Source organism: Pipistrellus hanaki, assembly GCF_964339955.1.
Source record: "Pipistrellus hanaki genome assembly, chromosome: 3".
Taxonomy (NCBI): domain Eukaryota; kingdom Metazoa; phylum Chordata; class Mammalia; order Chiroptera; family Vespertilionidae; genus Pipistrellus; species Pipistrellus hanaki.
The window spans coordinates 416,239-441,042 of NC_140505.1; the positions used below are offsets into that span (position 1 = coordinate 416,239).

General features: G+C 53.7%; 1 protein-coding gene across 2 annotated transcripts in view; it reads right to left on the bottom strand.

Moving 5' to 3' along the window:
* Positions 1-23,334, bottom strand: part of MCPH1 (microcephalin 1) — an 89,637-nt gene extending 66,303 nt beyond the window's left edge. For both annotated transcript variants that reach the window (XM_084878338.1, XM_084878339.1), the window contains exons 1-11: positions 22,673-23,334; positions 21,292-21,383; positions 20,091-20,209; positions 14,163-14,250; positions 13,014-13,128; positions 11,768-11,911; positions 11,257-11,346; positions 9,836-10,777; positions 5,709-5,815; positions 4,445-4,482; positions 3,169-3,331 (exon numbers count right to left, since the gene is read on the bottom strand). In XM_084878338.1, coding sequence (XP_084734464.1) covers positions 3,169-3,331; positions 4,445-4,482; positions 5,709-5,815; positions 9,836-10,777; positions 11,257-11,346; positions 11,768-11,911; positions 13,014-13,128; positions 14,163-14,250; positions 20,091-20,209; positions 21,292-21,383; positions 22,673-22,712 — 1,938 coding nt within the window. In that variant the 5' untranslated portion in view covers positions 22,713-23,334. The remainder of the gene's footprint in view (positions 1-3,168; positions 3,332-4,444; positions 4,483-5,708; positions 5,816-9,835; positions 10,778-11,256; positions 11,347-11,767; positions 11,912-13,013; positions 13,129-14,162; positions 14,251-20,090; positions 20,210-21,291; positions 21,384-22,672) is intronic.
* Between the last annotated feature and the right edge of the window lie 1,470 nt (positions 23,335-24,804).

Genomic DNA, 24,804 nt, shown 5'->3' on the forward strand with positions numbered 1-24,804 from the left:
TTGTGAAACAAGCACAATTATTCGCAGCGACAACCGTCCAGTGTCAGGCGCTGGGACTAACTCGGGTTCCTGCCCTTCTTCCATGAACGTGAGCCACCCGAGCGCTTTTCTCACACGAGCGCCAGGTCACCTGACTCCCCTGAGCTCTCACAAGGAACACACGTGTCAAGGACACGGCTGTAATTTATGGTGATACATGGTGCTTGCATGGGACATGTCTAGCTCAGAGGCCAGAGCAATTCTAAAACTTTTTAAAAAGCTTTATCATTGTAAGTATTACTGATGTCCCCTATTTTCCCCATTGACCCCTTCCAGCCCACCCCACCCCACCAGGCCCCCACCCCACAGCTGTCTGTGTCCACGGGTTATGCCTATGCCCATACTAGTCCTCTGGTTGATCCCACCGTCCCTCTGAGATTGCAGCCTGTTCCAACCTCCAGGCCTCTTGTTCTGAGATTGCCAAGTACGTTTGGTCATCTGTTTCCTCTCCCAGGTGAGTGCTGGCCCAGGTCCCCTGGGCCCCGGCCAGGTGAGCACAGGCAGGCAGCTCTGCCCTGAGCTCCTCTCCCTGACAGCAGCCAGGGCGGGACCCCCACCTCCTCCTGAGCCCCAAGGCTCAGTTCCAGCTCCTCAGACCGCAGGCCTTTCCGGTACCTGCTCTGAGAGCAGCACAGCCTAGGCTAGACAGCCAAGTGACGCCCCAGGACAGCGGGAAGGGCCGGCGGCGACGTCAGAGTGGCCCCCGTCCTGCTGAGGAAAGGCCTGCACTGACTGACAGCCTCAGCCTGCACCCGCGGGGCTCACCGAGCTCAGACACCCTCTCCTATCCGACACTGGCTGACACGCCCGCCCAGCTCCATCTCCCAGGCCTGGACTCAACCCCAGGGGACAGGCGAGGCGGGTCACCCTCCTGGAGGCCACACAAAGCATGCAGGAGACACCCAGCCAGGGATGGGGAGAAGCCCAGGAGTGAAGGGTCTGCGGAGCCCATGCCTGAGCACAACACGACAGAACATGGTGTCTCAGCCTAAGGGGCCTGTGGTCCGGCCAGTTCCTCCTGCGCCCGCTGGCTGCCCACGGAAACGCCACGCCTGGCGGTCCTCTCTCCACCTCCAGCCCCCAGCCCGAAGCGGGAACCTAGGGCTCTGGCTGCCAGCACACTTCCCCAAAGGAAAACAAATTAACCCAAGGCTTTTGTTATAAAATCACCAGAGCATTTGGTAGACTATGTGGCCACATACAACTGCTGTCTAACTTGAAAAAAACAGCGAGAACGCTACGAGAAATTTCCAGAGACCACCACACAGCCCTGAAATAAAAACATTCTCGGCCGTGTTTGTCTTGGAGGCAAGCTCACACTGCTCGCCAAGAATATTTTAAGAATCCCCAACTGCACTGGGGACCCAGAAAAAGGGGGGACCGCAGAGAAAGCCCATCCTCCGCACAGAGGGGGGCTCCCCGGGGTGTGGTGGACGCTGCCACCTTGGCCCTGAGAAACGACCTCCTGGCCACTGGGCGTCACCAGGCTGCGGCGAGCTCCCCCACCGAGCGGGGCAGCGGCTCTTCTCCCTCCAACGCTGTGGTGCCGTCACTCCCTCAGCTGAGTGGCCGGGCTCCCTCCAGCAGACCCTGGGGACCCGGCGGGGCACCCCGCCCCACCTTCCTCACTCAGCAGCGAACCCCACAGGCAGGCGAACCTCGCACCTGGCTCCTGCTTCGCTTCTGAGAGTGTTTGTGGGAGGCCCAGGCCATACCTTGGGGGGTGGAGGTGCCCAGGGAGGTAGAGGGGATGCGGCAGGCACCAGGGGAGCAGGCTGGCACAGAGGCATCTCCACAGATGCAGGACTTCTTCCTCTGGGACGTGAGGGGAGAACCCATGTTGTGACCGGGAGAGAGACCAGGGCATCACTCATGGAAGCTGACTCACAGGTGCCATCTCGCCCGTCCGTGCGGGTCAGTCCTGACATCTGATCAGGCCCAGGACCCCCACCACCACCGATGCGGGCAGAGCGTCCCAGGCCACTTCCCTCCCACTCGTGACCCTAAGCTCTGATGTCTTCTGCTTCCCAGGCCCAAGAGCCGGCCCAGAGCTACCACAGGGCAGAGCGAGGCCACAGCGGCTCTGCAGGCAGCACACCGACAGCCCGGCGAGCAGTGCTACTAGGAGACGTCGCAGGGAGGGGCCGGGTGGACACTTAGCAGATGCAAGAGCCACGCAAGGAATGGACGACACTACTCTCCCGAATGACTGCAGGCTTCGGAGTGACCGGGGTGAGGAGCAAAAACAGCAGAAATGGCAACAGACAATTTCAACTTTTATGGATAATGAAAACAATGACTTAAAAAAAATAAACGGACTTTAATTCACAGAAATGAGAGCAAGTATGTTACAGATAGATGTGTGTAAGATAGAACATGTCTAAGTGGACACACGTACATGGCTCACCCTAAGTGATGTGTGTAAACAGAACATAGCTAAGGAGACACAAGTACATGGCTCACCCTAAGTGATATGTATAAGACGGAACATATCTAAGGAAACACACGTACATGGCTCACCCTGAGTGATGTATGTAAACAGAACATAGCTAAGAGGACGCTGTACATGGCTCACCCTAAGTAAAGCCATCTGCAAAAACCATCAGCCAATTCTTGGGGCTTTTGAAACCACCCCCGACGTAGGTCACATGACTTCTCGCTCAGACATGGGAAAATGTGTGTAACTGTGAGAACATGCACAGGGAGTCTCCCTTCCCTTCGGCTCCATTTGTGCTTCTTCTTGCAGCCAGGGGTCCTCCAATGTGCACCTCCCCCCATCCCCCCAGAGATGCAGCCAGAGCCACAGGAAGGTGTGCAACAAACAAGGAGGGCAGGGCACGGCTCTCCTGTCCACATTTCCAGTGTCCCAGCCACTGGAGTACCATCAGGGTCAGAACCTGTGGCTCAGCCACACCCCATTCCCAGGAGGGCCTCAGTGGGAACATGGGACACGGGGCCCAGCACAGTCCCCCCTCACCCCCACTCCCAGGAGGGCTTCAGTGGGAACACAGGGCCCAGCACAGACCCCCCCACTCCCAGGAAGGCCTCAGTGGGAACACGGGGCCCAGCACAGACCCCCCCACTCCCAGGAGGATCTCAGTGGGAACACGGGGCCCAGCACAGACTTACCCACTCATAGGAGAGGATCCAGCAGCCACGCGCCAGGCCCAGCAACACGTTGAGAGTGCGCAGCGCCTGCCCAGCCAGCACGTGGGTGGTGCTCTCACACACTTCCCGGGCCAACGAGAAGCCTTTCAGTTTGGCCACCACCCGGGTGACGATGCTCTGCTTTCTGTCAAAGAGGGAAACAGCACCGTCAAGGTCTCCTGCGCAGGAGCATCAGGCAACACAGCCAATCGCAGAGGCAAAGATAGCTGCGCTGCTGCCCCGATTTCAGCTGCTCTGGCCACGTCTAGTCTCCCTACAGCCCATATCTGGGAATCCGGGGAGACAGGACGTCTGCTCTCACTCGGGGTCGCTGTGAAGGGCTGAGTGCAGGCCCGGCTGCGACACGTCTCCAGGTCCCAGACGGGCGGAAATGCAGCCAGGGAGTGTGCAGCCTGGGAGTGCGCTCACCAGCGGTGGGCGGGCCTGCCTCTCTCAGTGGCGGCACATCAGGAAGGGACCTGGTCCTGCGAATGTGTGGAACTCACACGCCTGCCGTAGCCTGATTTTCACAGAAAGGGCCCAGGTTTCTATGAGAATCTCAAAACCTCAAAACCTATGTCTGATGTGAGGAAACACAGGTGTCCCTGTCACAGGAATTCCAGAATCGGTCACAAAGGTGGTGCCGCATTTCCGTGGGAAGTGCGTGCTGTCCTGCGGCTCTGCACCCTCAGGACACGTGTGGACGCTGCTCCAAGCACGCAGGGAGCCCGCCAGAGCCTGCCCAGAGCTTCAGGGAACCGGGAGCTAGGCTCCCTGTTGAGCAGGTGCGAGTCCTGGGTGGGTGCTCACACACGCACCAGCTGAGCAACAGGGAGAGCAAGTCCTCTCTCGGCTACGCACCCAGCTTCGGAGTGAACCTGCTCGGTCTTTTATTTTTTCAATCCTCACCCACACATCCATTGATTTTTCAGAGGGAGTGGAAGGGCAGGGAGAGACTCATGGACTGGTTGCCTGCCGTCAGCACCCCTACTGGCTGAGGAGTGAACCGCAACCTACTTATGTGCCCTGCACCACGCGACCTGCCAGGCCGGGCCGATGCTATAACCACAGAGCCTGGCCAGGGCACACTCAGTCTTTAACCACTTTGAAGTGTACAGGGATTTTCCAACTCGGATGTTAATGATATAGCACAACTGAGAGACAGTCCAGACCTGCGGCTGCAGAAGCCCAGCTCACAAGACACGCAGGAAGCAAAACCCTAGGCTGAGGGGAAGCCATGGGAACAGTGAGTACTTACTCAATGGGCATGCTTGTCATGACCAACGTTCTCACTGGCTGCAGGGTTCAAAAGAGAAGGGAGAAACAAAGTCAAAAATGCAAAACATTTCCCACATAAACAAACATTAACATGTGTTTTTTAAAGTTACATCACTTAAAAATAAACATTTCAGCAAATATCAAAGGAAAATAACATTGTCTTCCTGAAAACAGCCTATGAGACAGAAAGGGAAACAGTACCCCGAAACCAACCCAAAATAACCAGGACGTGCGGTGGCAGAGAAAACCCAGGTCCCCTCCAGAGCCCACCCCCTGGGAGTGAGAACCGGCCACTGTGCGTGGGCTCACGGCTGCTCCTCTGGACAGACAGACCAGCTTTGTAGTCCCATCATGAGGAGTGAGCCCATTTCTTGCGGTGAGCTGTGATGCACCTTCTCAAAGCCCTCTTTGAACGTCTCCCCCGGACAAGGCCCAGAGACGCACACTCCGAGGCAGTTCCCCCTCTCCTCTCTCCCTCCGCCCTCCCTCCCTCCCTGCCTGCCTGCCTGCCCCGCTTTGATTGGCTCCCAGAGGCCCATCTAGGGGCCATAGGACTGGGCTAACGACCTGGTTTTCTGAAGTTGCCTTTCCTCTCGACCAGTTTTTTTGTTTCACTGACAGATACACCAAGGCAGGCTGTGAGGCACTGTGGGCTCCGCACCGGACACAGCAAGGCATGCCACAATAGAGCAAGCCACGTGTGTCGGTCTCCCAGCCCACAGAAGCCTGTCTGTGCGACACTAAGCCCGCCGAGCATGCAGCAGCATCATGTCTAACCTATGTGCACGTCCTGATTAAACCACTCCGCTGCCAAGAGAGAAAGCAGCAGAGCGTGCAAAAGGCCTCCAATGTGCACACAATACCAACCCCCCCCCCCCGCCCCCGCCCCCCCCCCCCCCCCCCCCCCCCCCCGGTCACACCACTGTCCCTGCCTGCGGGGGCCGAGCCTGCCGAGAGCAGAAAGGCCTGGGCCCCGGCAGAGGGCCTGGACACGCCCACGGCTGGAGGCTGAGCCTGAGCCTGGCCCTTCCCTGAAGGATGCGTGGGCTCCTCACCACCTACCCCTGAACGTCTGTTCCCATTACAGAACCATTTCTGGCATAGCTGACACCCTCGGCTCCAGACGGCCATCGGCATCTCTACAAGCAGGAGCCGTGCTGGCAGGAGCCACAGGGCTCACAGGGTCCCCGCCTCACCCCGGTGAGCCGGCCCCGGGGACAGTTAGCGGACCGTCACACACCAACCTTGGGGCCTCTCCCTTTCTTCTTCGCGGCCGCAGGTCTGGCCAGGTCCTCACAGCCCTCCCGGGCGCCTTCGGGGACATCCTGCCTCGCGAGTCCAGGCTTGACATCTGCAACCGAGGGGCCTGGAGGTCAGTTACCACGTCCCATGCACTGGAGGCCAGGCAGCCACGTGCGGCTCCCAGAGGCAGAGCCTGCAAACAGTAGCTCAGCCTCTCCGCGCTGAGGTCCACTCCGGACCGTCCCTTCACGCCGCCCAATGTGCCACACAACCCCGACTCCACTCGGCAGTCGGTACCACTGTGCCTCTGGGCAACAATGTGCAGCTCCCCTGGCCCAGGCGTCCACCTGCCCTTGGGGACAGACCCTCCATTTCCTCACGACTCCAGCCCTAGTTCTGTTTTACAGGACGAGCAAAGCCCGCCCTCAGAGGACACAGCTCTCGGCCCTGGGTGAGTGCGAGGGGCTGAAGATAGCCCCCTCATCCTCAGCTTCCAATCGGCAAACTCCCTCGGCATCTCCACCGACTCCAGCGTCCGCCGTGAGCACACCCTAAGAAGACACCACGGAGCCCTGGCCGGTTTGGCTGTGATTAAATCGTCAGCCCCAGGAGCTGCAGTTGAGTCCAGTCAAGGGACACACCTGGGTTCAAGCCCCTGCCAGTAGGGAGGCAACCAATTGTTGTGTCTCTCTCATCAATGTTTCTCTCTCTCCCTCTATTGTCTTGGGGAAAAAAAATCAGTGGAAAATGGAAATGCAAATCAAAACAACAATGCGGTACCATCTCACACCTGTCAGAATGGCCAACATCAACAAATAAACAAACGACAAGTGTTGGCGAGGTTGCGGAGAAAAAGGAACCCTCATGCACTGCTGGTGGGAATGCAGACTGGTGCAGCCGCTGTGGAAAACAGTATGGCGTTTCCTCAAAAAACTGAAAATGGAACTCCCATTTGACCCAGTAATGCCACTCCTAGGAATATATTCCCCCAAAAAACCAGAAACACCAATCAGAAAGGATATATGCATCCCCATGTTCATAGCAGCACAATTTACAATAGCTAGGATTTGGAAACAACCTAGGTGCCCATCAGCAGATGATTGGATCAAAAAACAAAAAACTATGGTACATCTACACAATGGAACACTATGCTGCCCTAAAAAAGAAGGAATTCTTATCATTGCAGCAATCTGGATGGAATTGGAGATCATGCTGAGTGAAGTAAGCCAGTCAATGAAAGAGAAACACCACATGACCTCACTCATTTATGGGTAATAAAGAACATTATAAACTGATGAACCAAAAGATAGATATAGAGACAATAAAGAAACAAGCAGACTGTCAAATTACAGCAGGGAGGGTAGGGAGATCTGGGGTAGATAAGAGATCAACCGAAGGACTTGTATGCATGCATATAAGTAAAACCAATGGACTTAAAAAACTCTGGGGAGGGGGGGCATGTAGGGGAGTGGGAGAAGGGGCAATGGTAAGATATGTACACAGGTAATAATTTAATAAAAAAAAAAAAATCAGTGGAAAAAAATGCCCTTGGGTGAGGATGAAAGAAAAGACCCCCATCTGGTGACACATGGCTTCTGTGTCTCCTTGTTCTCCCTCGTCCTCCCTGAATGGCCGCCCACTTTGAACCAGCTGCTGTCCTGAGGCCTCACACCACCACCACCTGCCTGGGGTCACTTCCGCCCCAGCCCGGGCAGGGCTGCTCAGCCGGCTCACACAGCCAGTGACGCACTTACCCACAAACGCTGCTCACTGCGGAGACAATGCAGAGCACAGCCCAGCCTGGGAGCACGGCCCAGCGGACAACGCAGACCGAGAGTCAATACAAGGCAGAAACAACGTAAGCACCATGGAAACCAAGTCATGCAGCATGAGGAGGACTGCCTGTGAGCTATTTCAAGTGACACAGGGCGCTCTCACACCCGATCCAATGCTTGAGGGTCTGACAGAGGTGTCAGCTCCTCTTCCACAGGCAGGCTCTAGTCGAGTGCCAAAGAGTGCAGAACGAGGGCTAAATGTTTTCTTGAATTAAAATGAGTTCTTTGCAACTCAGGCCCTAAAAATAAAAACGCCAGGTCCTGAGCACCTGAGTCCTCATCCCAATCGATGCCTCTGGGGCCGCAGCCAATCCATGCTGCCCCGTCTCCTCAGTGAGCCTTTACACTGCACTCGTGTTACTCGGCTCCCTCCCGGCCTCCTTCATCCCCGCCACGGCCTCGGGGGAAATCCCGCCTGGCCCAGGTGGTCAGGCCATGTCCCAGGGCTTCTGGCTGCTCCTCGCACTGCAAAACCACAGCGAACCCCCGAGGCCTCTCAGAACCGGAGGCCCCTCAGCCTTTCTGACCTCACCCGGTCCCCACTCCCAGGGGTGACACCAGGGCTGACCATGGAGCACTGAAACACCAGCGGGTCTCGATTCCATCACTACAAAGCCAGGCTCAGGCTCAGACCAGACGATGCGCAGCCTCCTAGGCCTGCAGGGCTCTACGTCACGCCAGGGCCCGGTGGTGCTGGGACCGGAAGTTCCTAGAGGCCTGCGCTGACCAACCTCACAGGGCGTGGGCACTGGGCGAGTCCTGGGCAGGCTGTGCCTGCCCCCAAGGACCACCCTTCTCCTGACACCATGGGGTCCAAGACACACGGCATCCCAACACCAGCTCCCCACATGTGCATGTATGTGCTTTTATGTGCGTGTCACAAATAGCATCGGAAGCTCTAAAATACACAGAAGATACACACAAAAATAAAAATATACAGGACATAGCCAAGAATATCCTTAACCACCAAAACTACTCTATGCACCCGGTGTTCTAAACCAGTTATCGGCAAACTCAGTCAACAGAGCCAAATATCAACAGTATGACGATTGAAATTTCTTTTAAGAGCCAAATTTTTTAAACCTAAAATTCTTCAAAATAAACTCACCCTGAACGTGGCATTTTGTGGAAGAGCCACACACAAAAGGCCAAAGAGCTGCATGTGGCTCGCGAGCCGCAGTTTGTCGACTATGGTTCTAAACTCACAGTCCACACCATTTAAAATAAATATTTGCAAACACATACAAAGCGTAATGGAATATATAATACACTTTCTTGTCAAATTTTATATATTTTCAGGACACTAAGACATAAAAATTAAATTAAAAACGTACATAATCCTTTTTGTGAGAAGATTTTGGGGGAGTTAATTTATCTCCAAGGAAAAGATATACATCTACGATTATTTCAACCCCAAAACTTTCCATCTTGGAAAGGGTGGTTAGCAGCATCTGAGGAACAGGAAAGGGTGAAGAATGCACTTGTCTTAGTGAAACAAGCAGCCAGCCGTTGGTCAAGATGGTGGGATTTCAGGGGCTCGCACTGATGGCTGACACCAGTCTGCTCAGTTGGAAAGCGCAGTGCTGATTCTGCGGCCTTTGCTGTAGTTGCTACAATGCCCGAGCTCGCTAACGTGGCCACACTAAGTTACAGAGTGGGATAAATCTGTTTGAGTGGTATTTAACCTATTTAAAGCAAAATAAATACAAATTAAGCAAGGCCTGCTGCAATGAACTTCTTACCAAGGAAAAATTACCATTTCTTTATAGCAAACAATGCCCAAAGCTTCTTCAGAACAAATACCGATCACGTAAGTCCACGCACTTTCACCCCTTCCCTTTCCTGACAGAGCCGGGCCGGCACCACTTCCTTCCCTGAGGAGACAGCCTCACCGCTAGGAGCTGCCATCACAAGCAGAGTGGCCTGCACGGCAGCCGCCGCACAGGAAAGCGCCCTCCTGCCTCCGAGGGGGCTCTCTCTCCCCCGAGAAGGTAAGGGGGAGAGAAACAGGTCCATAGCAGCAGGAGGGACCTAGACATTCCACAGAGAGGTGAGCCAGGATCCCTAAAGAATTTACCATTGCGAAGTATCAAGCCCATGTTCTCTAACATTAAAAAAGAAAGCATTTTTAATTATGAAAAAGTTCCGATAAACGTAAAGATGGGTACACCAGGCCATTCCTGTGACAGACACGTGGAGTCCGTCCCTCTAAACCCTCTGCCTACGCCTTCTGTTCTCCTCTGGATTCCTCACATCCCATCACCTACAAGACCGGGCTCCTCACTGAGATTCACCTTCAGGGGAACTCAACCGTCCAGAGGTGGCGTCCTCTTCCCGCAGGCGCCTCACGTGCACCGAGCCCCCGCTTTCCTCACCGAGGGGGGTGACGGCCCCGTGGGGTCCCTCAGGGCCCCCGTCTCCTCTCTGAGCATCCTCAGGGGGGCTGCGCCCCGGAGCGTCCTCGGCAGCAGGTGTGTTCCTCAGGGAAGGTGCCGAGGACCCCCCACTCGCAGGGGCACGAAGCCTGGGGCTGGGCTGGGCAGTGGCACTGGTAGCGGGCACTGAGCTGGGGTCCTTGCCCAGGCAGGAGAAGTCGGACATTCCCAGGATGCTGGCTCGCTCCCACCTGGAGAGCACGGCTCTGCAGGGGGGGTGGGTGGGGCCGGGAGGTGACTGCAGCTCTGGAGGGAGAGGCCCCGTGCTCCTCTCCCGGAGGTTGTCAGGTGAGAAGTAGTCCTCATAGGAGGACGTGTCCCCGGCAGGAGTCGCCAGGGCAGGGCTGCCAGGGGTCTGACCCCAGGGAGAGGGGAACAGCCGCGCAGCAGACTTCCGGCTGCTCTTGGGCTTCTTCGGCCGCCCCTCTGGGGGCGAGTGGGCGTGCTCCGACGGGCGCTTCCTCTTCGCCGAGGAGCTCCTGGGTGCGTGTCCCAGGTGGTGGCCTTTAGTTACCGATGGCTGCTGGTCAGGGGTGGCCGCTGCGCCTGCAGGGTCCCTCTGCCAACCCGTGTCCTCCTCTGCACAACGGTGCTCAGACGTCCGAGGCGCTAGCCGGCCGAGGAACCTGGGAGACGCTGGTGAGTGAATGCGGCTCGTTTCCAATGCCGTTGACGGAGCACACACGTGGCTTCCAGCATCATTGGCGGCGGGTCCTCCCAATCTCCTCTCCCGGTCCCCAGGCCCCGAGTCTCCACAAGGATCATCAAACGGTGACTGCAGACCGCCAGCCAAAGAGTCCTCTGGAAGACAGGAGAGTCACTTTAAGGAAGGTCTGGATCCCCGCGGCACACGAGGTCTCTCACAGTGACACCTTCCCAGCACTGTGCTCGGGTCAGGAGCCCCTTTTCCCCCAGCCTGTTGGTAATGCCATGCCAGGTAGGTGTGCGGGACCCACACATTCACACACTCCCTGCACCCACAGCACAGGCTGCGGAGCCTCCTTCCGCAGCTCCTACTGTTCTCTGTACTGAGAACTGCAAGCAGACACTTGAACTGCAAGCAGTTAGTTCAGGAGAGATTTTAATTGTTTTTTAATGATCAATTGTTTCTGTGCCAAGAAAGAAAATGCCTAAGAGAAAAACCACAGGAACCAAAACGAGTCATGTGCTTATTGCAATTCCTAATTTCAGGGTGAATTCAGAATTCTAGTTTTAACTAGTCTTCTCATCAAATAAAATTCCAAATAAGAGAAAACTAAATATCACAGAAAATGATTTACCTGAACACAAAGTGTCCTGTGAAATATCCAAAGACGTTTCACACGAGGTGTGAACTGGGTTATCATAAGACATTTCAATCATCTGGGAAGCTGGAAACATAATAAAAACATTAGATATAATTTTGTTATTTTTTCAGATGCAGCCAGCAGAAAGCCCACACTTTCTGCTCTTAACCCTGGAGAATACTAACTATACACCCAATATATGCTTAAAATACAGGTGTTCCAAAAACATGAATACATACTTTGAATAATTATTAATTCCAATTTCTTTTCTGAAAAGAAAGAAACATCAATTGAACTACTGAAAAATGTCTGTGTATACCTTTTGGGGGGACTCCTTATATTAATGAAGCATGGGGAATTTCTGAAGAAAATTTAGTCTACCCTGAGATAGATTAAAATCTGTTAGAACCGAGCAACTTTAACTAAAATATCTAGACAAAGAAAAAACAACCCTTCCAACCACAGTTTACGCAGACTGTTCATTTCACCCAACGTGAGCGCTTACAGGTCGGGGACAGGTTTGCCCGCTTCTCCTTCATCTCCTGCAGCCTCTCCTCCATGGCGCCGAGCCGACCTCTGTGTGCCGTCGCCGTGGGGCTGTACATCAAGGCACCGCTGGACTCAAATAGGAGGACAGGCACGTCGTTATCTGAAACAAGGAAAAGCCAGTTACCGAAACTGCTTGTTTGTGCCCATGATGTGCAGATTGGTCTGATACACTGAATTCAGAGGACAGGCGACCCAGGCAGAAATACCCAAAACATAAAAAGGACTTCAAAGTTTCATGACATTACAAAGTATTTGTCCAAATCATTAAAACAATATATCTAGTGAAATGAATGGGCAGAGGTGTCCAGCCGGCGTGGCTCAGTGGTTGAGAGTCGACCTATGAACCAGGAGGTCACGGATGGATTCCCCATCAGGGTACATGCCGGGGTTGCGGGCTAGATAACCCATGTGGGGTGTGCAGGAGGCAGCCGATCAATGATTCGCTCTCATTATTGACATTTCTATCTCTCTTCCTCTCTGAAATCAGTAAGAATGTTTTTTAAAAATTTAAAAATGGAACTGCCATATGTCCCAGCAATGCCACATCCATGGAGGTAACCAAAGAAAACGAAGCTGTCTGCACACCATGTTAAATGCAGTGTTGTTGATAACGGTCAAGACATGGAGATCATCTAAATATCCATCAGTGAGTGAATGGATAAAGAAAATATAGTACTTATGTATATATTGGAGTACTACGCAGCCAGAAAACAGAACGGAATCTTGCCTTTTGGGAACAACATGGATTGGACCTTTGAGGGCGTTATGCTAAGTGAAGTAAGTCAGACAAAGTAAGACAGATTCTGTATGAAATCGCTAATATGTGGAATCTTAAAAAAACAAAACCAACCAACCAACCCACCCCTGAACTCCCTGATAGAGAGGACAAATTGGTGGTGGCAGACGTAGGGGACGGAACTCTGGAAACTTGCTGAGAGCGCATCTCCAAAGCACCTGGTGGTGGAGGTTCAGGCGGTACACCAATACCAATCCACCAGGCCGTCCACCTAGAACCAAGGTCCTGTTCGACTCAGTGACAGCTCTACACAGAACTGTCCAGACCGATGAGCTCAGCGGCACGGCCCTGTGATGGCCACTACCAAGTCGCAGGGGACTTCATTCTGTTTTCTCTTCCTGGGCTACAGCCGATGCAGGCCCCCTTGCGATTAGACACAAAGGAGGTGCCATATTTCTTTGCTTACCTAATGTTGTTTTTTGCTTTTGTAGCTCATTGGCCATTTTCTCAAATTTCTTTTGAAGTCGCTTATCATTTTCTGGTGTTTTAGGAGTAAAATCTTTGGGCTGCATACATCTATGCTGTGCAAAAAAGAACACAGACATAAACTCTCAGTGCAGGCCAGGAAAGGGACCTGCTCGGGTCTGTTCAGGGTTTCTCCAATCACAGTAATAATAAAACCCTCAGGAGGCATTTTTGCACTACGTGTGAGTTTGTTCGATTGTAAACTAATAAGGGCCCTGGCAGGGCGGCTCAGTCAGCTGGAGCATCATCCTGCACACCGAAGGGCCCAGGTCAGTGCCGGTCGGCACACATCCAGGTGTGGGCTGAGGCGATCGATCCACGGAGTCCCTCTCACGTCAGTGTTTGTGTTCCTCCCTCTCCCTTACTCTCCAAGAAGCCAATACCATATGCTCAGGTGAGGATTTAAAAACACAATACGTAACTAGGGCTGGCTGTCCCAGCTCTGCCTCTGAGGCATTTTCAGTATCCCAGCATTCGTAGTTTCCTTGAAAATAGTCTCTTTCTTCTTATTTTTGCTACTCTCATTACATTATGACTATCACGATAACATAGTAGTAAAACACAAAAGCAATTACTTTTTAACTGCCCAAGGAAAAAACATTACTTAATCTTATCTTTAAATCACAGTAACCCCGTTCGGCCAGTAAAAACCAGGAAGTATAACTACACATACACACGGTGACAGATCAGGAAACGTGGGCCTGTGAAGCCGGGAAGCAGCGTCCCGGCGCAGCTCTTGGTAAGAATACTGCTGCTCCCGGCTCTGCACCGGAGTGGAGGTGTCCAGCCGCACTGACCGCAGGCATCTAACTGGACCCACCCTCTTCTGCCGTGGCCACTGGGTGCCGGACTGTGTACTGGCCTCCTGGCGACCTGGTTTTCTCTTGGCTGACAAAGTCCCCGTTTCTCACAGATCCCTCAAAGCACCCAGAGGGCAAAGTTCACTGCTCACCCACTAAGGACGCTGTGACAGTGACATCAACGGTGACACTGAAGGCAGCGCCTGATCCACTGCTGAAAGCTTTCCTTCCCAGGAATAAAGCAAAAGAATGAATAAATGAGTAACTGTCCACTAGGGTCAGGTACTTACCTTTTTTTTAACGAGACAGGGCAGGCGTTCGTGGGTGTTCGCCGCCGGGAACAGGGCCTCGTCGACGTGCGCCCCCGCCGTCCTGCACCTGCGCGAGGAGACAAGTCCTCTGTGAGCACCTGTGCTAGACGCGCATGGTGACCCCGGGCATGGTGTGAGGGGCACGTGTCAGTGTGACGGAGGACGCCCACGCACGGCCACTGTTACAGACATGTCTATGAAGTAAGTACCCACATTCAAGTACAGTCAGTGCACTTCCCACTGTCCAGTCTCCTCCCTGGTGTTCTTGAGGCGGCACGTGCAGGAAGCATTCCTCGGCGATAGTCTTAGACGTGTGACCCATTCCAGAATGACCATGACCTTAGACGTGGGACCCATTCCAGAATGACCATGACCTTAGACGTGGGACCCATTCCAGAATGACCATGACCTTAGATGTGGGACACATTCCAGAATGACCATGACGGAGCTCAGGAAGATGTGAGCATGTGCCATTAAGTGCCCCATGTGAACAGAGGTAAAGAAGTACGTTAGAGCCAGAGGGTGCCGAAGAAGTGGAGGGCAGAAAGTTTATCTTTCCTCGGAGCCAGTTCTCCATTCTGTGTGTTTCTCTCGGACCCTGTCGCCCAGCCGGGCTGTGGAATGGGAGGCACCGCTGAGCAGCGGATGGCAGAATTCTTTCCAAAACAGACAGTAAGCGAGGTGGGTGGCAGGACCCCCACTCTGCAGACGGCACCAGAGCTGGGGTCTCACATGGCGTCCACACCCCACAGGCTGTGGCTCCCAGGGCCTGGCTGGCAATGCCCTCCAGTGAACATCACCTGATCAGCATTGTGACCTTTCACCTGGCTGACCCCGATTCTGTGGACAGCAGGCCTGTCTCCTCCACAAACCTGTTCTGAGATGGAACGCCTACAACTTTGGGCCTGATGACCTCACGGGTAACCAGAGATGGGTGTGCATTGCTCTCCTGTTTTTAACTAATACAGTGACACCAAACATTGCTGCTAGCAGAACCAGCTAGCGGCAGGTGCTTTAGAAGCACAGGCCTTGTACACACAGATGTTCACTGCAGAACAAGCTCAGCAAACTTCAATGATGGGTTTCTAGCGACACCTAGTGACTCTTCATAGGTACTGCTCACATTTCCAGAAGAAAACAGGAGCAACAGCCTGGACAGCCCCTACCTAACAAAGCAGACATAGAACCTGAAATAAAGGTCCATTTGGGGATACCTCTAAGATCTGTTGAAGAAAGTTCGAGTGCACTAAAAATAAGGAAACACATGACACCAACTTTATGTTCTCACCTACAAAGTGGGGAAGATGAGAGGGCGCAGTATGATGGTGTGGTGTGAGGATATGTTGTGAGGGTGTGGTGTGAGGGCATGGTGTGAGGATATGGTATGAGGGCGTGGTGTGAGGATGTGGTGTGATGGCGTGATGTAAGGGTGAGGTGTGAGGGCGTGATGTGAGGATATGGTATGAGGATATGGTGTGAGGGCGCAGTGTGAGGATATTGTGTGAGGACGCGGTGTGAGGATGTGGTGTGAGGATGCAGTATGAGGATGTGGTGTGAGGGCACGGTGTGATGGCGTGGTGTGAGGGTGCGGTGTGAGGGTGCAGTATGAGGGTGAGGTGTTGAGGGTGTGGTGTGAGGGCGCGGTGTGAGGGTGTGGTGTGAAGGCGGGGTGTAGTGTGAGGGTGCGGTGTGAGGGTGCAGTGTGAGGGTGCAGTATGAGGGTGTGGTGTGAGGGCGGGGTGTGGTGTGAGGGCGCTGTATGAGGGTGTGGTGTGAGGATGCGGTGTGAGGATGCGGTGTGAGGGTGTGGTGTGAGAATGTGGTGTGAGGGTGCGGTGTGAGGATATGGTGTGAGGGCATGGTGTGAGGGTGTGGAGTAAGGATACAGTGTGAGCCAAAACTGGTTTGGCTCAGTGGCAGAGCGTCGGTCTGCGGACTGAAAGGTCCCAGGTTCAATTCTGGTCAAGGGCATGTACATTGGTTGCGGGCACGTCCCCGGTGGGGGGTGTGCAGGAGGCAACTGGTCAATGTTTCTCTCTCATCGACGTTTCTAGCTCCCTATCTCTCTCCCTTCCTCCTCTCTGTAAGATATCAATAAAATATATTTTTTTAAAAAAAAGGATACAGTGTGAGGGCGTGGTGTGAAGAAGGCTGGGGGACAGGGCCTTCACTGCTGGGAAAGCAGGGAGCAGGCACTTCTCCAGGAGATAATCTGATGGCATCCTCCACACACAGCATGCGAGCCCCCGAAGCCCAGAGGCCCCTGGGCTGTAACCCACGGAAAGCTGTGTCATGCAGGCAGTGCCTCCACGCCCTCCAGTAGTCACTGGGCACCTATGATGAGCCAGGTGCTGAGGCCTCCGTGGAAGCACAGCACAGACAAAACAAACACGTGGATGCACTTTACATGGAACAGAAAGACCACAGCCCATGGTGACCGGACAGGTGGGTGACAAGACAGAGCAGAGCGGCTCTGACAGCACAAAAAGGGACCAGAGTGACCCGGGGCCTCCTACAGACGGGACACAGAGTGCTTCGGGGCAGGGTCCCGTCCACTGGGACAGGGAGGAGGGGCCGAGCGCAAACAGGGGAGAGCGGGGCGAGGAGGCAGCATACAGGAACCCAGGGTCTGTAACGCGCAATGGCCAAAACTCAGCCCAAAGCTACGTCGTTTGGAGCCAAGAAAACGCGACAGTCTCCAGAGAAAACCCACCGGCAGATGCCAGCCTTGCTGGCTGGAATCATCGAAGCAGCACTTACAGGATGGCTACAATTACATTTGTAAGGAAATGCTCCTGTAGTGACAGGCAGGGAGAGCAAAGACAGACATCTCAGCGGAGAAGCAACACACGCATGTGTGAAAAGGAACCAGTGGGCCCTGGCTGGCAGCTCAGATGGTTAGGGTTGTCCTGCCACGCCACGGTCAGGTCCCCAGTCAGGGCACATTCAAAATCAACCAAGGAGTTTGTGAATAAGAGGAACGGCAGATCGCCGTTTCTCCCTTCCTCTCTCAAATCAATAAAAACAAAAATAAAAATAAAGCCAAAGAACTGTAACGACTAATATTGCCCAAAATAATGTACTAAATGGACACAATGATAAAATGGATTTGACAGAGAAGAGCAGTGAATGTGAAGATCAATTTGGCGAGGAAATAAAAACTGAAAAATAATGAAGAAAGCCAGGCCTCAGGGACAGTGGGAAGATGTCAAAGGTCAAAGGATGCTGACATAGGAGGGCCCAGGCCACCCGACCACCATCACACCCCCCCACCTCTGCTGCTTCTCCCGCAGAGCTGAGCAGCTCAATGAAGACCAAGGCTCTGTCCAAGTTCTAGTGAGAGAGGGTCAAGGGGCAGAAAAGTCGCGTGAAGAAACAGCCAAAACCGAGTAGTTCATCCGTTCAAACACCCCGGTGACATCCACACAAGACAAGTGGGAAAGCACACCAGGGAAACTTCTGAAAACCCAAGTTAAGAAGAAAGACTGAGAGAAGCCAGAGGAAAGGGCACGTGACCAGGTGCCTCCTGAGCCCCCGAAGACAGCAGGCTGTGGGGACACCTGGACCTGCTGTCCACCTGGATACAAACCACTGTCCACTTGGCATTGCATGTCCATGCAAACTGTATTCACAGATGCACTGGGAATAAGGACATTGTCAGACAAGAAAAACTAAGAAAATGTGTTGTCATCTCTTTAAAGAAATGCTATACGGACAGAACTGAAGTGAGAAATCAGCAATTGAACAATGACATTTGGAGACATCAATAGGCCATTTAATGGTAGACAGATCAAGAAGAGGACATAAGACTTAAAAAAAAGTATGAACCAACTACCTTGACCTGTCAGGAAGGTACGTACAGAAGATCCCTTCCATAGCCACAGAACACACACTCTCCCGCACACATGCAATATTCTCTGGTAGGGTATAGAACAAGTCAGGCTACCTGAGGAAACTGAAATAATAGAAACACATCCTCTGATGACAACAGAATAAAGTGAGGTACCAAAAATAAAATGACGTTTGGAAAACTCAAAATATGTGGAAATTAAACAAGAAACTCCTAAATAACCAATGGGTAAAATAAACTGCAAAAAAAAATTAGAAAATATTTTAAAGTAAATGACAACCCCTCAATCCAGCTAAGACCTACACCTCCCTTCAGCAAGCCTGGCGCTGGCCGGTCCTTCCTTATCACTGCTTTGCCCTTCCCTCCACTCCCTCGGTGGAGGCTGCTGGCAAAACCCCACCCTGATTAATGCTTTCTGCCTCCTTCCAGCTGGGGGCTGCTCCCCTTGCCTCACCTTCAACTTACAACCACCCTCCTCAAAAGAGGCAGCCCTCCTTTGCTGCCGCTAGTGCACGCCCACATCCAGCCTGGCTCACTCAGTGCCTCCACCCCTCCCTGCTCCTACCCTGGCCCTGGTCCCACACCTGGTCCTCCTCCCATGCTTTTCACCTTAACACTCGCATCAAGGGCTCAACTGAGCCCCAGAAAATTCATAAGCCCTGACCCCCAGAACCTCAGAACATGACTGTATTTGGAGAGGAGCTTTCAAAGACCTAATTAAGGTTAAATGAGGTTATACGAGTGGGCCCTAATCCAATGGGACTAATTTATATATACTAGAGGCCCAGTGCACGAAATTCGTACACAGTAGAGTCCCTAGGCCTGGCTGGTGATCAGGGCCTATTTGTGGGCAACTGGTGGTTTGGTCAGGGTCCCTCCCCCCCCCCCCACTTGCACCTGACCCTGCTGCTGCCATTGTCAGGGCCTGTGCGCAGCTCCTGTGTTAAGCATCTGCACCCTAGTGGTCAGTTACATCATAGCGGCCAGTCATTCTGCTGTTCGGTCCATTTGCATATTAGGTTGTTCTGCTGTTTAGTCGATTTGCATATTAGGGTTTTATACAAATAGATAAAAGACTAATATGCTAAGTGTCCATCCGACCGGTAGCTATGACGTGTACTGACCACCAGGGAGCAGATGCTCAAAGCAGAAGCTGCCGAGCTACAGTGACTTGGCAGCGGCGGTTCTCAGGTGATGCATCCAAAACCAGAGAGGAGGAAGCCTGATTCCTCAGACGGGATGATTTGATTCCACCTTTGGCCATGAGTTATGTGTTGCTGGGGCACTTTTGGCCCCAAATCTGGTTTACTGCACACTTGTGTTTGTGTTCCACATGCTGTATGACAGCAACTTTGCCGAGTGCCCTCTCGCACTCCGGGACCCCTCAGGGGATGTCAGAGAGCTGGATTTGGCCTGATCCCCGCCGGCCAGGTCAAGGGACGCCATCTGCAGGAGGGACCCTCCTCACTCCGCAGATGCTGGGGCGGGACCACAGGAGGTTGGCTCCAGCGCGTGTCTGGCCCTTCTCGCCAGCCACCTTCTAATTAATTTCCTTTCAATGTGCACGAATCAATGCTCCAGGTCACTAGTGTCTTTGTAAGAAGAGATGAGAACACAGACACTCAGGCACAGCCATCTGTAGACCCAGCAGAGAGAGAGGCCTCAGAAGAAACCTGCCTTGCCAGTACCTAACCCTGAACACCAGCCCCCAGAACAGTGAGAATTACAGGTCTGTGTTCTAGTCCATGGAAGGTTGTTATGGCCACCCAGGCAGCAGCTGGTACAATCACTTCATGACATCTGCTCCCTTATTGTTTCCTGAGCCCTCGAAGCACAAGTTCCTGGCTGTGTGCTCCTTCCCCTCTGGGGGACAGTGGGGGGGTGGGAGAGGGGGTAAGCTATAACCACTCTCCAACTTGGAAACTGAGGCTGGAGGGTGTCCAATGACGTGTCCAGCACGAGGCAGATAGCAATCAAGCACTCCCTGGTTCTGTGATTCATGGGAAATGCACTGCTCTGCTCACTAAACTAGCTCCTCAAGGGAACAAAGGACTTACTTTTCGACCCAGAGCACAGAGACGAGCTTGACGCCTCTCTCTCGGGCTTTGTCCCAGGTGCGTGGGTATCCGTCTTTGAACACAACGTGAGTTACGTGCTTGTTAAAAGTTTTTGAGACCTAAAGATAGAGTGCAGGAAAAAAAGTTACATTACTACTATTTGCACACAATTTCATAAAGTGAGTATAAGCGAGTGCCATTCATGGAGACAGATGCAAAATAAGCAACAAAACAGCAAACTGGTGGGTAATACTGGCGGGCAAAAGTAGGTTTACTGTTATTCACATGAAAAACAGTATAGGAATTAACAAATAACAATGCGAGAATAAACTGTTTCGTGTACCCACAACTGTAAACTGACTTTTGCCTCTGAACATCCCCACCACTTGAATGTATTCCAGTACTGCAAAGTTGGTTAATGTGAAAAAAAAATCAATAATGATTATTCACTACATTAACAAAAGATCATTATGATCATCTCAGTATATGCATACAACACATCCAGCAAAATTCAAGTTTATTCCAAGGACAATTCTTAGTAAATGAGGAGCTCAATGCTGGTACAAAATGCACTAGCCTTGACTACCTCAAGTTCTCGCGTGGTACACCTAAAATCTGTCAGATATTCCCAATGTCCCAACTTCACAACCTTCCCCTTAAACACCCGTTCCCTTCCCTGCACTCCCCACTTGACCAGCAGCATCACGCCTCCAAGTAACCAATGGCAGGTCCGTATTCTCACCCTAGAGCACATGTGTCAAACACAAGGCCCGCGGGCCAAATCCAGCCCGCCAGGCCTTGCAATGTGGCCCGCACCGCGCTGTCATCACTGCACTCCACTGTCAGTTTATGACATTGTCAGTTTATGACTGTTCAGTAAACCATTCGGCCCGCGATTTAGGCTGGATTTTAGATTTTGGCCCCTTCTCTGATTGAGTTCGACACCCCTACCCTAGAGTCCTCCTCCCTCATGGGCATAAATTCTTACTGTGGTCTTTTTTCTCCTGTCACTTTCCCACTGTCTTCTTTCCCCTTCGCATTCTAATAACGCCCCAAATTATGTACCAGAGGTCTACAATACGGAGCAATGGTAAGGTGAATTTGTTACATGTAGCAATGGTGAGGGGAATCTGTCACTCACATGTACAATGGTGAGATGAATTTGTTACTCACTGGTACAATGGTGAAATAAATTTCTTACCTTTGCCCCCATCTCCACAAGTTGGTTTGTAAATGTCTTTGAATAATTTTCTGTTCCATTGGCTGACCACACTTCAACATAAGCCACTACATCTGAAAACAAACAAGGTGTTAGCATGAAATATACGGAAATTACATCCTCCCTTGCCCAAGTATTTCAATTTATTTCTCTTGTTATACTTACACTAAATTTTAAAAAATTTCTTCAATTACAAGCCTATTCAAAATAGCATTTGTGCTATTATAGTTCTTACAAATTTCAAACAAAGGACATCCTTAGTCGTACACATGACACCGTTTACATTATGAACACTCAATGCTCCTCCCTAATCCCCAAACCAGGCTTAACTTTCCCAGGGCCAGAGTCTGTTTTCTGGAAAGGACAGGACAGTAAATATTCCAGACTCAGGAGCAGAGCTGTATTCCAATAAAACTTTACAAAAAACGAAGTTTGAATTTGATATAGTTTTCGTCTGTCATCTTTCTCAACACCCCTTACCCCCAACCATTTAAAAAAGTAAGGAGCAACCACGGCTTGCAGCCCTGCAAGAACAGGCCACAGCAGACCTGGGCTGGGGCAGGCAGCCAGCAGACCCGGCTCCAGTGGCTTCCCTTCAAGACCTATCGCTGAGGAAGGAGGCGCAGGGTGCCCTTCTCACAAGGTGAGCCACGCAGGAGGGACGTCAGGTGGACATTACAGAAATGCCCACGTACGAAGGCAGCCACTGCTGACAGCTAATCTGGGTTTAGGGAGAGCCCTGTCTTCTCTTCCGACGCTAATGCCTGGACACCGAGGCAAGGCCCTTCTGCAGACCCCTTCTCCCAACCGGCCCGCCTGCTGCTCCCACACCCCTGGGGTTCCGGGCCCAGGTGCCCACCCAGGTGCCCTCCCGGGTCAGGAGCAGGCCCGGCGCCCCCATCACGGGCGCGGACTGGCTCTGCGCAGGGCGGGGTGGAGGGAGCGCCCGCACCCTCCGTGCCTCGGTTTCTGCGAAGTGCGGTGAGGCCGAGCTGCTGGCCACAGCGTCACCCCGCATCGGCCCACAAGGTCCGAGCCGAACCCCTCGGGCCGCGGTGTTTGCCCGAATGACAGCGACGCACGTGGCCGCGGACCTCACCTAAATGAGGAGCTCAATGCTGGTACAAAATGCTTTTCCCACCTCCAGTCCCGGCGTCCCTGCAGCCTCCGGCCCGCCCCGCGCGGGCCCCCGGGGGAGCAGAACGCCAAGGCCCGTGGGGCTGGGGGCGGCCCACCGCCCGGTACTCGGAGTCAGCACCGCCCGCCCCGCCAGCCCGGGCGGCGCCACCTCCCGAACCCGGGACAGCCCCACACAGCCCGGGGGGCCGGGAGCTCCCCGCCGCCGCCCGGAGAACCGCCTCACCTTTCAGGACCGAGCCCCGCGGGGCCGTGGGGGCCGCCATGAGGGGGGCCGGGAGCCGCACCGCCGACCGCGCCGAGCCCGACCCGCCAGCGCCGCGGCGGCACCGCGCATGCGCCGCTCCCTCGGCGGATCCGCTCTGGTGCCGGTCTCCGCCGCGGCCGAGGGGGAAGCGGGACCGGGCCCCCGGGGGCTGGGGCTGGGCGGTTCCTGCGCTGGCCGGACGCGCCTCTCGCGTCCCCGTGGGTCCGTGTCCTGCTCCGCGAGGCCTCCGCTGGTCCTCTCGTCCGTTAGGTGGGCGGGCAGCCCCTAAGGTCCGAGCCGAACCCCTCGGTGCCCGAAGGCGACGCGGGCGCTCTCGGCGCCGCACCGGGGCCCACCTGGGAGCGGGCGCGGAAGGGAGGGAGGGCGTCGTCCGCTCAGGCCCCCGGGGCCGCGGAGTAACCGCCTAGAGCGCTCCTCGCCGCGGTGCCCCGCGCTCCCCGGCGCCGCCCTGGCGTCCGCGCGCGGAATGGTCGCCCGGGACGCCGGCGCGAGTGGGGATGCCGGGCGGGCGCCCCTGGCAACCAGCGCCCCAGCTCGCTGGTCCCGGCTGCGGGCTGCGCGCTCCGAGGCCGCGCTGCGTCCCTGCGCTCCGCCGACCGGCTTCAAACCGCCCGCCCGCCCGCGCGACCCCGCCCACCCCGCGCAGGGCGCAGGCGCAGTCACGCCCACCCCGCGCAGGGCGCAGGCGCACCCCGCCCCCGAGGCTCTGCGCAGGCGCACGCCGGGAGCACGCGCCGGGCGGGTCCAATGGGGAGGGCGCCTCTGGGCGTGTCCGCCGGGCTCGCCTCCGGGCAGGGAGGGTCTGGCTGTCAAGCCGCTGTCCTTCCTTCCACACACTTTCTCTGAGACCCTGGACCGGTTAAAGGATCCTTGTCTTCTGCACTTAGGAAAGACACAAGCCGAAACGGGTTTGGCTCAGTGGATAGAGCGTCGGCCTGCGAACTGAAAGGTCCCAGGTTCGATTCCGGTCAGGGGCATGTACTTTGGTTGCGGGTACATCCCTGATAGGGTATGTGCAAGAGACAGCTGGTCGATGATTCTCTCTCTTTGTGTTTCTAACTCTCTATCCTTCTCCCTTCCTCTCTGTAAAAAAAAAACAAACCAATAAAATAATACCAAAAAAAAAATGAAAAAATGAAGCAAATGCGTGAAAACTGTCATTTTCAGGGGAGGACAGATGGGAAATGTCTGTAATGCCATAAAAAAATGTATTAAAGCCGAAACCGGTTTGGCTCAGTGGATGGAGCGTTGGCCTGGGGACTGAAAGGTCCCGGGTTCGATTCCTGTCAAGGGCATGTACCTTGGTTGCAGGCACATCCCCAGTAGCGGGCGTGCAAGAGGCAGCTGATCGATGACTCTCTCTCATCGATGTTTCTAACTCTCTACTCTGTATCTCTCTCCCTTCTCTCTGTAAAAAAATCAATAAAATGTATTTTTTTAAAATGTATTAAAACCCCCACTTTCGCTGAAACCTGTTTGGCTCAATGGATAGAGTGTCGGCTTGGGGACTGAAAGGTCCAGGGTTCGATTCCGGTCAAGGGCATGTACCTTGGTTGCGGGCATATCCCCAGTAGGGGGTGTGCAAGAGGCAGCTGATCGATGACTCTCTCTCATCGATGTTTCTAACTCTCTTTCTCTCTCCCTTCCTCTCTGTAAAAATCAATAAAATATATTTTTTAAAAAACCCTTTCATTTCTAGGGCTCGCAGTACCAACTTTCGGTCGGTCGTGCTGATTAAACACACTCCATTCCTCAGTGGAAGTCACAACCTGAAGAGTCAAAGGGCCCCTTGTGACCTGGGGGCCAGAGGGCAGGCTCCGTCTGGAATCAGCTGGATGGACCTGGTGTGGAGACTGGGCTCCAGATACCTCATAGCCAATCATCTATGAGCTATATTGATGAGCTACTACCGGCCCTGGCCCCCTCGTGCCCCCCCCCCCTTCGAACTTCCTCTTCCCCTAAGGGGGCCTTAAAGACAGTGACAGTTATGGCTTACTGGTGTATTATCAGTCAATCCTTCCTAGGAAGTGAGTGCATTACCTTACGTATATGTTTCCCTCCTGGATTCTCACTAAAATTCTGTTACAGAG